Source organism: Hevea brasiliensis, chromosome 17, assembly GCF_030052815.1.
Source record: "Hevea brasiliensis isolate MT/VB/25A 57/8 chromosome 17, ASM3005281v1, whole genome shotgun sequence".
NCBI lineage: Eukaryota > Viridiplantae > Streptophyta > Magnoliopsida > Malpighiales > Euphorbiaceae > Hevea > Hevea brasiliensis.
In genome coordinates, this window is record NC_079509.1 from 4033934 (window position 1) to 4046653 (window position 12720).

Genomic DNA, 12720 nt, shown 5'->3' on the forward strand with positions numbered 1-12720 from the left:
TGGACCAAAATGCAATCATTGGCAATTCCCAGGTTAGCTAACTCTTTTGCTGATTGAATTGCAAAAGATGGATCGCAAATCCACCCCCACAGTTAGCTACTTTGAACATTCAAATGTGTTTGCTAAAAAAAAAAAAAATAGTCCAACTTGTTTTAGAAACACTAGTATATGTGTCTGACTTTTAGTTCAAATCCAAGTGGCGGAGAGTGATATTGACATGTGTAACAAGAGTACCACTACTATATTATTAACCGTTCATCTTCTGAGTTCAACTTAACCAACTCTCAACGTTTGAACTGCAGATTAAGATGAGGATGAGCTTCTTTTATTGTCTGAATGTGCCTGTAGCTCTCTGTATTTCTATTTCTAGGACTACGAAATTTCAGTTTTGAAGGTTATGTCCTGATACTATATATAATTTCTTTGGACCTGACTTAGTAGACAAAAATCTGTGTATAAAAATGTACAAATAAGGGTAATTTGGTAAATTTAAAGTACTTTTTAAATATGTAATGTCTATTTAGTCCTTTATTAAATTTTTAGATTTAAATTTTAATATTTACAACTCTCTCTTTCCTATTATTGGTTATCCAATTAAATACTATTAACTTTCTAACATATCAGAGATATCCATTATCAATTTAGCCTATTAGAGCCCACTATCCTTTTAATTTATCAGAACCCACCGTTACTCTAACCAACAATAACTCATATCAATGTCTAACTCCATAACCCTTTACTCAATAACTCATCTCAAACATATTTTTCATGCATTCATTTCCCTTTTTTTTTGTTAGAATCAAATTCATATTTTCAATCTTATATGCCATTCAAGCCCTACAACAATGGGAGTCAATTTGATTTTCACAAAAGTGAAGAAAAAAAAAATGTTAAGTCGCTCCAAAACTTAACCGAATAAACTAAATAATTAAAAAATAAAAATTGAACCTAATAGAATTTCAATAAAAATCAAATTGGATTTCTAAATTAAATAGGTTTGGTTTAGTATTTTGGTCTGTACCTAATAATGCTCGCTCTTATTTAATTAATTAATTAATTATAATATAATTATTCATAGTTACTTAATTTATGATCTAATTAACTATGATCTAGTTGATTAATTGATAAAATATCAATAGTATTTGATTATAATGTAATTGATCATGATTACTTAATTTATGATCTAATTGATAAAATACTCGATAGTACTTTATTATTATATAATTAACTATAGTTATTTGGTTATGATCTAATTAATTATTATCTTAATTGATAAAATGCACAATAGTACTTGATTGCAATCTAATTAATCATACTTACTTGATTTAAGATCTAATTAATTAATAGTTACTTAATTAATTGATCTAATTAATTATGATGTAATTGATCATAATTACTTAATTTATGATCTTATTGATTAATAGTACTTGATTAATTTATTTAATTGTTAATAGTTACTTGGTTAATGATTTAATTGATTATGATCTAATTTATCATAGTTATATGATTTATGATCTAATTTATCATAGTTATATGATTTTCACAAGAGGGAGGAAAAAAGGAAAAATATTATGTTATTTCCAAAAATGAATTGCATAAACCAAAAAGTTTAAAATGAAAACTGAATTTTTACAAAAACTAAACCGAATTTCTGAATTAATTCGATTCGATTAGTCAGTTATTTTGATATAAACCAAATAATACTTACCCTTATCTAATTGATTAATTGATTATGATGTTATTGATCATAGTTATTTGATTTATAATCTAATTTATTATAATTTACTTGATTAATTGATAAATTAACTGATAGTACTTGATTATGATCTAATTGTTAATAGTTATTTGATTAATCTATCTAATTAATTATGATGTAATTAATCATTATTACTTGATTTATGATTTAATTGATTATGTTGTACTTGATTAATTGATATGATCTAATTAATTATGATCTACTTAATTAATTGATAAAATAATGATAGTACTTTATTATAATCTAATTAATCATAATTACTTAATTTAAGATCTAATTGATTAATAGTTACTTGATTAATTGATATAATTGATTATAATGTAATTGATTATGGCTATATGATTTACAATCTAATTGATTGGGCAATTCGATTTTCACAAGAAGGAAAAAAAAATCAAGAGGAAAGAGAAAAAAGAAAAATTATGTTGTCTCCAAAATCAAACCAAATAAACCAAAAAATTTAAAAGTAAAAATTGAACTGAACTAAAATTTTAAATTAATTTGATTTGATAAATTATTTCAATCTAAAATGAATAATGCTCACCCTATTTAATTGATTAATTGATTATGATGTAATTGATTATAGTTACTTGAGTTATGATCTAATTGATTATGATCTACTTAATTAATTGATAAAATAACTACATTGTACTTAATTATAATGTAATTGATCACGGTTACTTGATTTATGATCTAATTAATTATGATCTAATTGACTAATTAATAAAATACCTCACAAAACTTGACTATAATATAATTGATTATAGTTACTTGATTTATGATATAATTGGTTATGATATACTCTTAATTGTTGAAATATACTATAGTATTTGATTATGATGTAATTGATCATAGTTACTTGATTTATAATTTAATTGATTATGCTCTACTTGATTAATTGATAAGACAACTGATAGTATTTTATTATGATATAATTGATCATAATTACTTGATTAATGATCTAACTGATTATTGTCTACTTGATTAATTGATAAAACAACCCAATTATACTTGATTATAATATAATTGATTATGCTTACTTGATTTATGATCTAATTGATTATGATCTATTTGATTGATTGATAAAATACCTTATAGTATTATGATGCAATTAATCATAGTAACTTGATTTATGATATACTTGAATAATTGATAAAATATACTATTGCACCTGATTATAATGTAATTGGTAATAATTACATGATTTATGTTTTATTGATTATGATATACTTGATTAATTGATAAAATACCCGATAGTAAGATGTAATTGATCATAGTTAATTATATTATAATTGATCATAGTTACTTGATTTATTATTTAATTGATTGTAATTTTTAATTGATATAATGCTCGATAATACTTGATTATGATATAATTAATTGTAATTACTTGATTAATTGATCTAATTGATTATGATATAATTGATTATATTTACTTGATTAATTAATCTAATTGTTATGATCTAATTGATTATAATTATTTGATTTGTGATCTAATTGGTTCATCGGTTACTTAGTCGGTTTGGATGAGTCAACTATGGTTTGTTGAATAAAGGATTCAAAATTTGAACCAAACTGGTTAAACTGAACCAATCATTGTTCTAGTTATCTATTAATCCGATTCCACCGGTCCAGTCTGGTTCAATTCTAACAATATTATATGAAATCAATTGCGATTGTTTGAATTTTTGGTGTAGTTAGATATGTTTGGTTGAATTTTTGATGGGTTATGATTGGTTGAGAAATTAGTGGGATATATTGGTTGGTTGAAAATTAGTGATATTTGATTGACTAAGAGATTAGTGAGAACTGATTAGTTAAAGATTTAGGGAGTGTTTGGTTTACTTGTTGGGTGCAACTGATAGCTGATAAACACCAAAACAGGTGAATTAGAGTGTTGGCAAGCTTCAGAAAATAAAGCTGATAGCTGATGAGCAATTAATGTGTTACCCATCGGCTGCAGTTTATATCAGCTCTATTTTTAAAATTGTTTCTTATTAGTTGATAGCTAATTTGATTTTATTTTTTTATTTTGACTATATTTTTCTTTTTTATTTAACTTGAAAATTAATATTATTAATATTTTTATATTTTTTATATAATTTTAACATTTTAATTAACGACTTTCAATTTTGTTAAAATATTTTTTAGTAATAAAATAAAATATAAAATATTTATTTATATCTAAAAACTTAAAATTAAGTATAAGTTTTTCTATTAACAATAATAATTACTTTATTATTTTATCTATATTTTTAAAGTTATTTAATTATTTAAAAAATTAATTATTTTTTTTATTTCAATAATAAAATAAATGATATAATATAATAGATTAATAATTATATATTTATTTAAATAATATAATAAATGATATAATATATTAATTTAATAAATATATATTTAATTTAATAATAAAATAAATAATATAATATAATAAATTTATAATTTTATATTTATTTAAATAATAAAATAAATTATATGGTATATATACCCTTATTAGTTATTTCACAAATAAGAGTAACAGCTAAATATAATTTTACTAAACACTTAATATATATCAGCTATCAGCTATCATCAGCCATCAGTTAGCAGTTATTAACTGTATCCAATAGTTAAATCAAACAATCCTTAATGGTATGTGATGGGTTAAGAGATTTGTGATACTTGATTGGAAAAAAAAAAAAAGGATAATGATTAGTTGAATAGTTTGGAGGAAAACAAATTAATTTGGAGTAAGCGGATAAAGAACAACTTCACTTCATTTATACATTTTTTGAACAAATTAATAGTTTGCCAATTTCTTAAAATTGTCACTAGTAGAACAATTGTCGGGCAGGTGCAGCTGCATGTCAAAATACACGTGCATTTTTCAGAAAAACAAAGACTAGTTAATTTGGTGTACTCTAACTCTCTCATTTTTCACACTGGAATAAAAATAAGTCTTCTTCAAGCTCGTTAATTAAGTTCCAAAGAAAGCTATAATGACGGCTTCACTGAAACAGGTTCTGGGTTCATTTTCCTTCGTTATTTTCTGGCTATTGGCAGTTTTTCCTGCTATCCCTTTCCTGCCTATAGGAAGGACTGCAGGGTCTCTTCTAGGGGCAGTACTTATGGTCATTTTCCAAGTTATATCTCCTTCCCAAGCTTATTCTTCAGTTGATCTTTCAATTCTTGGACTTCTCTTTGGAACAATGATGGTCAGTGTCTATCTTGAAAGGGCAGATGCATTCAAGTACTTGGGGAAGTTGCTCACATGGAAGAGCCAAGGACCAAAGGACTTAATTTTTCGAGTCTGCTTAGTATCTGCCATAGCAAGTGCTTTCTTTACTAATGACACTTGTTGCATGGTCTTGACTGAGTTTTCAATCAAAATTGCAGCTCAGCACAATCTCCCTCCTCTTCCTTTCCTACTCGCTCTTGCCTCCAGTGCAAATATTGGATCTTCAGCAACTCCAATTGGCAACCCTCAGAATCTGGTTATTGCTTTAACTGGTGATATTTCTTTTTACACTTTCCTAGTTCGAATTTTACCTGCAGCACTTGTAGGTGTTTTTGTGAATGCCATACTTCTTCTATGCATGTACTGGAGAGACTTATCATCTCATAATGATGAAGAAAACCCATATGAAGAAATTATGGCAGAGGATGAGATGAATTTTCACAGATTTTCACCAGCCACAATGTCACATTTCGCACATTCAAATTTTCAGGAAAGCAGCTCTAGATTTTTTGGACGCCGATTTAGTGCAAGTGATAGTGATTTACTCAGGCTTCCCAGTTTTCTGCTGTACTGTCAAGAAATCTCAGTTGCATCCACAAATTGGAAAAGCACATTGTGGAAATCCTGTGTTTACCTAGTAACTATAGGAATGTTGATTGCTTTGATAATGGGTCTGAATATGTCATGGACATCAATCACTGCTGCACTTGTTCTTGTTGTAATTGATTTCAGGGATGCTCAGCCAAGCCTAGAGAAGGTAATCATCAAACATGTTGCTCACTTTGATTGTTTGAAACTCTTACCTCATTAATTAACCAACTTGTCTTCGTTGACCAGGTGTCCTATCCGCTTTTAGTCTTCTTTTGTGGGATGTTTATGACAACTGAAGGTTTCAATAAAACTGGAATCCCAAGCTCTCTGTGGGAGCTCATGGAGCCATACGCACAAATCGACCATGCTAGTGGGATAGCAGTTGTTGCTTTCGTCATCCTGATCTTATCAAATGTGATTTCAAATGTACCAACAGGTACATCATACTTAATTCATTATGAATTTAAAACATATATATATATAAGATTTATATATTAATATGTGAATTTCATTATACACCATATATAATATGTCATTTCAAAAGATTACTGATTGAATTAATTTTGGATGAGGGGATTAATGCATTTAAATTGTTAATTAATATAAATTTTAATTCAAATAATATCTCACCTGGAATTGAAGCTACCATTTCCTAGAAAGATTCTTTTATTGCAGCTTAGTATTTAATAAATGACATATATTTGTGTCAGTGCTGCTGCTTGGGGCGCGCATGGCAGCTTCAGCCGCTTTTGTTTCTCCACATTACGTGATCAAGGCATGGCTGATTTTGGCTTGGGTGAGCACTGTAGCTGGCAACCTTTCACTACTGGGTTCAGCAGCCAACATGATAGTCAGTGAGCAGGCTCGTAGTGTCCCTCGCCATGGCTACTGCTTGTCTTTCTGGAGCCATCTTAAATTTGGAATCCCCTCCACCCTTATGGTCACTGCTATTGGCTTGATACTGTTATGCATGTTTTATGATTTTATTCAAGTTTAAATATGCTAGAAAATATAAGATTTTTTTAGAGAGTTACCATAATAAAGTAAATTCATGTATTAAGGTAATAAAAAGGTTAACTACATGAATTAGAATAATTAGATAATAATTCATGTATTTAGAAATATATGTAAAATATCTATTATTAAAAGATGTAAACGCATGTACAATATAGACTACTTATATAGTCACTGCTATCTGCTTGATAATGTTAAAACTTTTTCCATGATTTTATTCAAGTTTAAAATTGTATGCCTTCCTTTGGAATAATAAATTATTTGCAGAAAAAAATTTTAATTAAATTCTCATATAATTATAATTGGATTCTTGCAAGATTTTTCTAAATAATTATTATAATTAATATAAGATAAACTAAATTCATATATCTAAGATAATGAAATATTAATTATATGAATTAAAATAATTAATTAAATGATGATTCATATATCTAGATACGTGGATAAGATAGTTATTAAAAAACATAGATGCTTGCATAATACAGATATGAAAAAGGAAAAATGAATGGTAATAAAAATGAACTTATCTATCTTATTTATCTCTTTCTCTTTCGTTTATTTATCTGTTTTGATATATATAGGTAATTAAATGACAACTCCAACGATAATAACAAGACAGAAAAATTATCAGGATAAGAACCCAATTACTTGGACAAAACGAAAACCAACTCCCCCATTGAAATACGCATGGGAAAAGTAGAAACGACAAGTTTGGAACCCGTTTTGTTGTCTTATTTAGAACCGCAAGTGCATTCAGCTTGACAATTATTTGAGACAATAATCATTCCTATCTTGAAAAAAAAAAAATTAATCGATAAACTTTGATTAATTATACAGTTTCTATATTTGCTAGATAAATCCTCAAGTAGACAAATAGCCCATGTTCATTAATTATATTACTGGTGTCGTTATATTATTTTTGAAAACCCTTCGGCAATCCATGGGTAATCATGCTCGTGTTTGCATCTTAAAGGGAATAATGTAGACATGGGCATGATCACGTTCTATTGATTAGGATCAACTTTTAATTTTGTTTATTTATATACATGTATTTAATAGCCATGTTTTGGTGAGTGGTAAAGTAGATGACCTCATTATTTGATAAAGATTATCCTTTTAGAGTCTAAATAAATCAAGCTATTTGTGAGTTGACTTGTTTGAAAAATGAGTTAAGGTAGTGCTTAATTTTTAAACCCGTTTAATAAATAAGTCAAACTCTTAAATGTATTTAGCTCATTAAATCTTGTCAGCCGACTCATTTATGAGTTCGTAAAATGTTCGCTTGTAAAAATATTTATATTAATTATTATACCTTATTATAATATAAATATTTATTATTTAATTTATTAATGTTCCAAAAAAATTATTGTTTAAAACTATAACATAATCAATATAGAAAATATATTTTATTAAATATAGTTATGAAAATTAAGTTATTTTTTTTTATTAGAACTAATAGAAACGATAAAGTTTGAACTTCATAACTATACACCTAAAACTTACTTTGTAAATGAGTCGATTTACTCACGAGTTGCTATTGACTTAGTTGGATAAAACTTGGCTTGGCACAGCTTCTTTAAAATTCGGTTTTTAAACGAGTCAAGCTTAAACTTATTGTTTTTCGACTCAAGCTTGACACGATTTGAGCTTGAGTTTTGAAAAATTTTTCACAAATCAAGTCTGGTCTCTTCAAAAATTGACTCAGCATGATTCATTTACACCCCTATAAGGTTTCATAGCAATTTAAAAGTAAAAGAAAAAATATTGGCATATATATTTTTTTTAAAAGAATTTTTTAGCTGAAATTAAAACATGATTATATTAATTTGGGCTTTTTTTTTCAAAAGGTGACAGATTAAAAGGGGATGAGGAATAAAATATTTATAGAAAAGGAGTGAAATTTGTTGATTTGGAGGAGAGAGGGTGATAGCTATGCAAAGAAATTTAAAAAAAAAAAAATTTACTGTTTGTTTGACAAGTTTAAAAACAATAAAAAAAGCACATGAACGCAACCATGGCCACCATCTAGCTGGTGGATGGTAGTCGAGAATTGTTGGATACCCTCAACAGCGCCTACCTAACATAATCAGTAACCAAACTAATATTTTGGCCTTACACTGCTGTGGCTATCATAAGTTCTCTAAGGAACAAACTCATTCAATTCGTGACCACAATAGGTGATTTTCCCAGTTTTCTGTTCACAAAATTATCCAGACATGAAATAAATTAACAATACAAATATAACCGTCAAGCAAACAGGAGATATACGCTTAGATCCGTATCAAGTTTCCCAGCAAGTGCCAGCAACAATGTTGTTTTCCCTGGCACCTGGAGGACCACATTGAGCAAATGTTCTAAGGAAACCTTGATGGCCTAGCAATTCTTTTTTTTTTTTTTTTTTTTCCACCTGCTTGCCGTTCATCAATTCTATTATTCTAATTCCGAAAACAAGCAATATATAAAAGGTCATAAAAAAGTACAAATTAAAACGAAAAATAAAAATGAAAGAAGAAAAGCACCTCTATTGTGTTTATAGTAGCATTAAGTAGAGTACACATCAAGATCTTTATTCTTCACAATCTTTGAGATGGTACTGGCTCAATTTTCTGCCTCCGCTATGCAGAAAACTTGAGGCTCTCATGATCCTCTTAATTGGATTTAAAGAAACTCAGCATTTCCTTCCTCTGCCCAAAGGCCAGAAGAAGGGATCGATGGCAGCATCATTCACACATCTATATTATTGTCCTTGCGATGTGCACGTGGTCCATGTGTTGTGGCTCTCTGTTTTTAATTTGCATGAGCTAGTAGAAAAATTTTTATTGGTTTGATACACCACATTATATGTTATAAATAGCTTATATGTTAGATAGTATAGAGAGAAAGAATTCCTATATTATTAAAATATAAAAAAGTGAAGGAATGATAAGAGTGAAATGTGTATAGAATTATATATAAAAATCAATATATATTATTCTATTATGTCACTTGGCACATATATATGTGAAATAAAATAATTATCTTATTGTAATTTTCGTAAATAAATTACGAACAGATGTGTTTATTAACAAGTAAACATGTCTATTTTATACAAATAGTCACAACTATTTTTATAGGTGTCTGTTAATAAACAGACATGTCTATTTCTATTCTACACAAACAGTCACAACTATTTATATAGGTGTTTGTTAATAAACAGACATGTCTTTTACACAAACAGTTGTACTTATTGAAGATAAATAGATGTGTCTATCTAAAAAATGTGCTATAACTTTTCGTTCTTTATAAGTATGGATGAGTTTTTCAATCCAGAAATATACTACTTCTACTTCTTCTTCTTTTCTTCTAGTCTCTCTAAATTTGGTTCATATAAAGAGTTCTTAAGGGAAATCTTCAGGAGTTGTTGTCTGTAAATTTCAGGCTTTGTTGTATCCTGGAAGTATATTGCCATAACCTTGCAGCAATTTAGTGAGAGCAATTAATACCTTAAAAATAGTGATTCATCACGCCTATTCTACACCCACTGTCTCAACAATTTTAAGGTATTAATTGGAATGGAGTCTAAGGCTGTTTTCGTGATGAATCAGGAGTTTGTGAAAATTGATCATTTTAAGAAACAAATTATGTTCACTGAGAAGGTGAAAGCAGATCAGGAAAAGAAGATGAATTGTCATGCGGAGGTCATATTCTCAACAACTCATCAAATATGCTGTAAGATTTGTTTATCTCTGTCAAGTCTCCAAAGGAAATCTAGAATTCGTTAGAATTCGAATACAATACAGAAAAAAAAAGTATGGATAAATTGCTCATTATGAAATATTTTGAATTCTAAATACTTGATAATATGCCTGTTATGGATAAGACCATGAGTTGCATATCTTTGTTTCAAAGTTTAAGGATTTGAAAGTGATAGTTCCTAAATCACTGCAATTTGAAGGAATAATAACAAATTATACTTCTAGTTTGAATGATTATAGGAAGAAATTACTGTATTCCATATACGACTTTTCTCTTAAACAGATTTAGAAACACTTACATATTAAAAAGTTTTTTATATGATAATTTATCTTTATGTTGATGACATGCTTATAGTTAGAAGAAAGATAAGGTTATATGATGCTAAAGCTCATGGTGAATGTGTTAAAGAAGGTAATAAGATTTATTTGCATAAGTAGAAAAACACTTTTTGTATGCATCAATCCTAATTCATATTGATTGTGTCTATCACTAACTAGGTGGGGATAATTTTAAAAATATTAGTGATAGGAAAATTTGTCTCATTTTGAAAGAGTTATGTTTGTTCATTAAAAGGCATCAAAATGAACTATTTATTACTGATAGTTATATCTGTTTTAAAATGTGTAAATGAACAAATATAATTATTTTAAAAGATACAAAGTGAATGGTTGTATCTGTTCTAAAAGGTATAAGTAAATAGATATAATTATTCCAATAGATACAAAGTAAACTGTTGTATATGTTCGAAGAGATGTAAATGCTTTAGAAATAGCAATTTGGAACAAAAAAAAATATCTATTAACTTTTCTCTTTTGTCTTTTCTCTTCATTTCTACCTACAATCAACACTATTATTCTTTAATTCATTCTTGAGAGAATTTTAAAATTACTGTATAGAATTATATTTTGGTTATTATCCTAGAGGGATCTGCTTAAAGTACCCAGCTATAACATAGTGGGTGTAACATCCTCACTTTAGCTAGTCCGTACGTTCTACTATTTCGGTGACCAATATCGGTCTGGGCAGCTAGAATATCTGAAATTATAATTAGACTAGAGTGAGGAGTTATAAATAAACCAAATAATGATAAGAAAAATTAAGGAAAATTTTTAGAAATGAAATGCACTAAAGTTAAATGAGCCGTAGCCCCAGCGATGAGTGACCCTAACGGGAAGTGACGGTGAAGGCCGTTAGCAACCATAGACCCGGGGAAAACCCCGTGAGATAATTTTTGGGATTTCAGTGAAGGATTATTGAGGTTTCAATGATAATAAATTATTAAGAAAACACAAGGAAAATTTAATTAATCGGTACACACAATTTTAGCTCGTTAAGCCAAACGGAGGGCATTTTAATCATTTTATCTTCAGAGATTATTTTTGACCAACTTGTCCAATTAAGTACATATATTATATGATATCAAATATGAATAAACATTGCTAAAAATGAAATTAAAAGTGAGTAGTAAAGAAAAGAAAAGAAAAGAAATGAAGATAATATAGAATTATTAAGTAAGCATAAGGTCATTTAAAAATTTTTGGCCAATCAAAATTTAATAAATGCACTTATAATACATTAAAAAGAAAGAGAAGAAGTCAAAAATCTAGAAAAAACTATCAGCCATCTTCTTTTTCTCCTTGGCCGAAACTCACACTCCATGGCCATCCACCATTTCCACCCATTATAAGCTTGATTTTCTCCCTCCTTTCACCATATAAACCCTAAGCCTCAACATTAAATCTTGCTTATTTACCTTGATTAAGGATTTGAGAGTAGAAAGAAGCTAAGAAATTGAAGTTAGTGAAGCTTGAAATTGACTCCATTCAAGGTTAGTGTCCAATTTCTAAATGTGACACCCCTTACCTGTCTACAGTGTAGCCGAGTAAGATATGCCACACAGTGTGTCGGAACACCAGATCTTAACAAATGCACCAGCAGCAGTCATAGACCTTATGAACCGTATCTTCTATCCATATCTAGATTGGTTTGTAGTGGTCTTCATTGATGACATCCTGGTGCATTCCAAGACCAGGGAAGAACATGATGAACATTTGAGGATTGTTCTGCAAACCCTGCGGGAAAAGAAGCTGTATGCTAAGCTATCCAAGTGTGACTTCTGGATGAGTGAGATCTCCTTCCTTGGACATATATTACTAGCTGAGGGGATTAGAGTGGATCCCAAGAAGATAGAAGCAGTGAAGGAATGGAAGCCTCCAAGAAATACAACTGAGGTCAGAAGTTTCTTGGGGCTAGCTGGGTATTACAGAAGATTTGTGAAGGGGTTCTCTCTCATAGTTGCTCCAATGACCAAGTTGTTACACAAGAATGTGAAATTTGGCTGGAACGACAAGTGTAAAGCCAGTTTTGAGAGGCTGAAGGCTATGTTGACAGAGGCACCAGTGTT

At 28.7% G+C, this 12720-nt stretch overlaps 1 protein-coding gene across 1 annotated transcript; it reads left to right on the forward strand.

Moving 5' to 3' along the window:
* Positions 1-4695: 4695 nt before the first annotated feature.
* LOC110663718 (silicon efflux transporter LSI2-like) lies at positions 4696-6741 on the forward strand. The gene is made up of 3 exons (XM_021823124.2): positions 4696-5733; positions 5814-6003; positions 6278-6741. The coding sequence occupies exons 1-3, from the start codon at positions 4738-4740 to the stop codon at positions 6562-6564; spliced, it is 1473 nt and encodes a 490-aa protein (XP_021678816.2). The 5' UTR covers positions 4696-4737; the 3' UTR covers positions 6565-6741.
* The last annotated feature ends 5979 nt before the right edge of the window (positions 6742-12720 follow it).

Coding starts and splice junctions, on each gene's coding strand:
- LOC110663718 (XM_021823124.2), top strand. CDS start 4,738: ATGACGGCTTCACTGAAACAGGTTCTGGGTTCATTTTCCTTCGTTATT. Junction 5,734..5,813: donor CTCAGCCAAGCCTAGAGAAG/GTAATCATCAAA, acceptor TTCGTTGACCAG/GTGTCCTATCCGCTTTTAGT. Junction 6,004..6,277: donor GATTTCAAATGTACCAACAG/GTACATCATACT, acceptor TATTTGTGTCAG/TGCTGCTGCTTGGGGCGCGC.